Genomic DNA, 5,480 nt, shown 5'->3' on the forward strand with positions numbered 1-5,480 from the left:
CTAATTTTTGTATTTTTAATAGAGACGGGGTTTCACCATATTAGCCAGGCTGGTGTCAAACTCCTGACCTCATCATCCGCCCGCCTTAGCTTCCTAAAGTGCTGGTATTACAGGCGTGAGCTACTGTGCCTGGCCAAGAAGCTTTTAAGAATACTGTTATCCAGACCCTATTGCTGACCATCTAAATCAGAATCTCTGGGGTAGAATCTACGGACCTACACAGTGTTACTTCCTTTTTTAAAAATTTTGAGACAGAGTTTCACTCGGTTACCCAGAGTAGAGTGCAGTGACACAAACATGGCTCACTGCAGTTCCATCTGTGAGGCTCAATTGATCCTCTCACCTCAGCCTCCCAAGGAGCTGGGACTACAGGCCTGTGCCATCACACCTGGCTAAGTTTTGTATTTTTTGTAGAAATGGGGTTTTGCCATGTTGCCTAGGCTGGTCTCAAACATGGTTACTTTCTAAAGCTTCCCAGGTGATTCCAGTGACCAGCCAAGGTAGACAGCTGCTAATGTAGATAGTGAATATAGTTAGAATAGCAAGTAGTGCTTAGCTTATGATATTAATTTCTAAAACTGTAAGTAATAATTCTAAAGTTATCTGGAGTCAGGGAGAGCAATTATCTCCCTATCCCAGTCTTCTCTCAGTTGTCTTGCCTATATCTGTATACAGTGCTTACCTACCAAATATTTTTTTCTCAGAGAAAGTACTGAATTCTAAGACCATTCGTTCCAATAGCAGTGGCTTATCCATTGGAACTGGTAAGTACCAATGTTTCAGGTACCAGTGGTTTTCTGAAGTGTGGGTCTTTTGGCTAGATTCCATGTAGTCTCCAAAACTCAAAGGAAAATAGGAAATTTCTTTGGGAATTGAGGAATACAGTGATTAAGAGAGAAGATCATACTTTGGTGGATTTCACAGTAAGTTATGACTTTACATTGTGGTCAGAGAGACAGTACATCATCTTTGCCTCCAATGCATATGAGAAGTAACTAAGTAACTTGCCCAGTACTGTAATGTGACTTACGTATTATTCCTTTCCTTACTATCCTAGTGGGTAATGCGTCCTCTACTTCCACAGTATTCCCAGGGGTATTCTAAAGAAATAGTCTACCAAAACAGGCACTCAGAATAAAACTCAGCTAAACTTCCAGTGTGGTTAGGAGAATCACCCCCAAATTCTCTGATAGATTTCCTTTGACTGCTATCTTCATGGTTCTCTATTATTGGGAACCATGCCAGGAAATTATATTTTTCCTTTTTGGTTTTCTACCTGCTAGAGTCCCTGTAGTCTTTGATGTCTCAGAACCAGGATTCTGATTGATTGATTGATTGACTAATTTTTGAGGCACAGTCTTACTCTTTTGTCCAGGCTGGAGTGCAATGGCATGATCTTGGCTCACTGCATCCTCGGCCTCTTGGGCTCAAGCGGTTCTCCTGCCTCAGCCTCAAAGTAGTTGAGATTACAGGCATGCACCACTATACCCAGCTAATTTTTGTATTTTTAGTAGAGACAGGGTTTCACCATGTTGGCAAGCTTGGTCTCAAATTCTTGGTCTCAAGTGATCTGCCCACCTCAGCCTCCCAAAGTGCTGGGATTACAGGGATAAACCACCGTGCCCAGCCCATATTCTGATATTTTTTGGAATCAAAACACATAAACACTCAGAATAAAAGCAGATTAAAGCTGGGCACAGTGGCACAGCCATTAGTCCCAGGTATTCAGGAAGCTGAGGCAGGAGGATCACTTGAGGCCAGGAGTTCAAGGCTGCAGTGCACTATGATCATAACTATGAATAGCCCCTGCAATCCAACCTGGGCAACATAGCGAGACCCTATCTCAAATGAATGAATAAATATACAAAGTGAGTCAGTTAGTCAAACAGATTAAACCCTGAAAAAGACAGCTGAAAACATGATCTAGAATTGTTGAACTTCAGTTTACACATATACACCGACTTATACCATATTATATATAGTTTACTTAAGTAGCCAATTGCTTGGCATCTCTGTTTACGTATATTAATATCTGTGAAAACTGACTGAAGATCTTTTTTGCTAAGCACAGCTGTTCAACAACTTTGTTTTGCTAGAACAGTATTTAAAGGAAAAACACAAAATTAAAAGCAAATGTCCATTGGTGGGAAGATGTAAACTCGAGTAAGGGCAGGGATTTGTGCCTTTTTTATTCATTAATTTTATGTACCTGCCTAGAGCAATGCCTGGCAAATGGTAAATGCTCAGTTACTATTTGTTGATTAAATGTGTTATAACCATCCATTGGAGTGAATGTGAACATCTCCAAATATTTCCATAATGTGAAATGTAAAAAGCAAGTTGCAGCAGACTACATGCCTTTTTATAAAACTTAAAAACAAATAAAATAGGCCAGGCATGGTGGCTCACGCCTGTAATCCCAGCACTTTGGGAGGCCGAGGCGGGTAAATCATGAGGTCAGGAGATCGAGACCATCCTAGCCAACATGGTGAAACCCTGTCTCTACTAAAATACAAAAAAAGATTAGCCAGGCATGGTGGTGCACGCTTGTAGTCCCAGCCTCTCGAGAGGCTGAGACAAGGGAATAGCTTGAACCCAGGAGGCAGAGGTTGCAGTGAGCCAAGATCACGCCACTGCACTCCAGCCTAGTGACAGAGCGAGACTCCATCTCAAAAAAAAAGTAAAATAAATAGTAATACATTGTTTAAGGATGCATAAAGGTGATAAAGTTTTTAAGAAGAAATGATAAATACAAAATTAAACAGAATGGTTTCATCTGGGTAGGAGGCCAGAGAAGGAAGGAGTTTATAAGGCAGATAAGGTGACATAAGTAATGCTCTAGTTCAACACTGTCCAGTAGATCTTTCTGCAACTATGGAAATGATCCATATCTGTGCTGTTCAGTAGAGTAGCTACCAGCTTCCTGTGGCTATTGAGCACTCAAGAAAGTAGCTCATGTGACTGAAGAACTGAATTCTTAATTCTCTTTAAGTTTAAACAGCCACATATGGCTAGTAACTCATATTGGATAGTGCAGTTTTAGTTCTTCTAGTGGCAGAGAAACCTATATTTATTGTTAAGCATGAAAATTTACACATATGTTAAAATAGTCAGGTATATCTAAAATGCAGCTAAATCTTAAAAAAACATCTAAAACAAAAAAGTAAGCTTCAGAACTCACTTTGGTAACAGTAGTTCTGCTGCTTCCCTAGGATCTCAGCATGACCCGGTTAGTCCCCAGGCCAGCCCAGCAGATGATAATTAACCTTTCTTTACATTTATCCTTGAAAAATACCAGGCGTCAGAACAAGGATTTCTGAGGAGTAAAAGGAAAAAAAAAAACAAAATAACAGGCAATTTTTTTAACTTTGACAAATTAATTTTCTTAATTATTTTTTTCTTTGGCCCATATTAAAATTCAGTTTCATTTCCTGACCACACATCAGCTAGTCTTCATTAAGGTTGCTTGGAATATGCTATATGATATGAAAGAACCAGCCATTAATATTATAAAAATTCATACAGATAGTCATCAGAGAATGTAACGTTCACATTAAATGTTGAAGAATTGGCTGGGCGCAGTGGCTTATACCTATAATCCCAGCACTTTGGGAAGCCGAAGTGGGTGGATCATTTGAGGCCAGGAGTTCAAGGCCAGCCTGGCCAATGTGGCAAAACCCCGTCTCCACTAAAAATACAAAAATTAGCCAGGCATGGTGGTGGACGCCTGTAATCCCAGCCACTCGGGAGTCTGAGGCATGAGAATCTCTTGAACCTGGGAGGTGGAGGTTGCAGTGAGCCAAGAGCTCACCACTGCACTGTAGCCTGAGTGACAGAGTGAAACTGTCTCAAAACAATAAAAATCGCTGGGTGCAGTGGCTCACACCTGTAATCCCAGCACTTTGGGAGGCCAAGGTGGGTGGATCACCTGAGGTGTAGAGTTCAAGACCAGCCTGGCCAACATGTTGAAACCCCGCCTCTACTAAAAATACAAAAATTAGCCAGGTGTGGTAGTGTGCACCTGTAATCCCAGCTACTCAGGAGGCTGAGACAGGAGAATTGCTTGAACCTGGGAGGCAGAGGTTGCAATGAACCAAGACTGGGCCACCGCACTCCAGCTTGGGTGACAGAGCAAGACTACATTTCAAAAAAAAAAAAAAAGTCTTTACAAAAAATTAAAAGAATTGAACATTCAAACAAAAAAACAAAATAAAAATAAAAAGAGAAAAAAAAAGAATTCAACATTTAGGTTTTCCCCAGACAGGGAGTTGATAGTAAGTTTATCTGGCAGCTTTAAGAGGAGTTTGGCTCAAATGTTAAAGACCTTTTTATATATGATGAATGTCTATGGAGAATGCTGGAATCTGAATGTATCTCTTAAAGAAGCAGAGTAAGCATGGGTGCTAGATTTGATGGGCTCTGTGGTCAGGGGGATTGTTTGGTAATGCTTTTAGAATATTGATAACCTGCTATGGATATAAACAAAATTGTTAAATGGAAGTGAATTATGGTTATGAGCATCCTGATACACAAATACAACTATACAAAATTACAAAACTTAGTTTGCATGAAAACCAAAAATTTAGTTCCTAGTATTTGACTTGTACTGTTACCATTGCACTTCATGCAACTTTAGGCATCTTTCCAGGGTAAGTGGGGTTGTCAGATGGTAAATCTGTGCAGCAAAGCTGTCTATTTCTGTGCTGTATATCTGTCAGTGGTGCAGAGCTCTAGCCCGGGAGGAGGCAGCGGGGGCGGTGGTGGCGGCGGCAGTGGTGAAGAGGAGGACAGTCAGCAGGAATCTGAAACTCCTGACCCAAGTGGAGGCTTCCGAGGAACAATGGAAGCAGACCGAGGAATGGAAGGTTTAATCAGTCCCACAGAGGCCATGGGGAACAGTAATGGGGCCAGCAGCTCCTGTCCTGGCTGGCTTCGAAAGGTAATTCCTTTGGAAGAAGTAAGTCAAATAAAATATCTGGCTCTTTGCAGGAACTAGAACACCTGTCAGGGTCTCTCAGTTTTCAAAGTACCTAGTAAACTGTTTTGCATCCTGAATCCAGCTTTCTGATTTTTACCTGGAAAGAATTTGCCTAATCACTAATCCTTTTTACTTTCCAAAAAGGAATACAAAATGTTCTCATATGCTTGTTACTTAAGTGAATGTATTATAAGTACTATAACCTACCTTGATGGCAATTTTTGTAGTATATATATGTAAAGATTAAGCTTATAGATTTCATACTGTCATTTATAGAAATGGAATATTAGAGCAATTGGAATGTCTTACAATAGGAAAATGGTTGATGAAAGTTGAGGTACAGAAAGTAAAAATGTTGGACTGGTCACAGTGGCTCATGTGTATAATCCCAGCACTTTCGGAGGCCAAGGCAGGAGGATCACTTGAGCCCAGGAGTTCAAGACCAGCCTGGGCAACACAGCAAGACATTGTCTGTACAAAAAAATTTTTTTTTTTTTTTTTT

The 5,480-nt window shown here is 40.5% G+C and overlaps 1 protein-coding gene across 1 annotated transcript in view; it reads left to right on the forward strand.

Moving 5' to 3' along the window:
• Positions 1 to 5,480, forward strand: part of NEK9 (NIMA related kinase 9) — a 47,962-nt gene that overhangs the window by 33,671 nt on the left and 8,811 nt on the right. Inside the window, exons 18-19 of the mRNA XM_017528511.2 lie at positions 705 to 764; positions 4,719 to 4,939. Coding sequence (XP_017384000.1) covers positions 705 to 764; positions 4,719 to 4,939 — 281 coding nt within the window. The remainder of the gene's footprint in view (positions 1 to 704; positions 765 to 4,718; positions 4,940 to 5,480) is intronic.

This window comes from Cebus imitator, unplaced genomic scaffold (genome assembly GCF_001604975.1).
Source record: "Cebus imitator isolate Cc_AM_T3 unplaced genomic scaffold, Cebus_imitator-1.0 Scaffold54, whole genome shotgun sequence".
Classification (NCBI taxonomy): Eukaryota; Metazoa; Chordata; class Mammalia; order Primates; family Cebidae; genus Cebus; species Cebus imitator.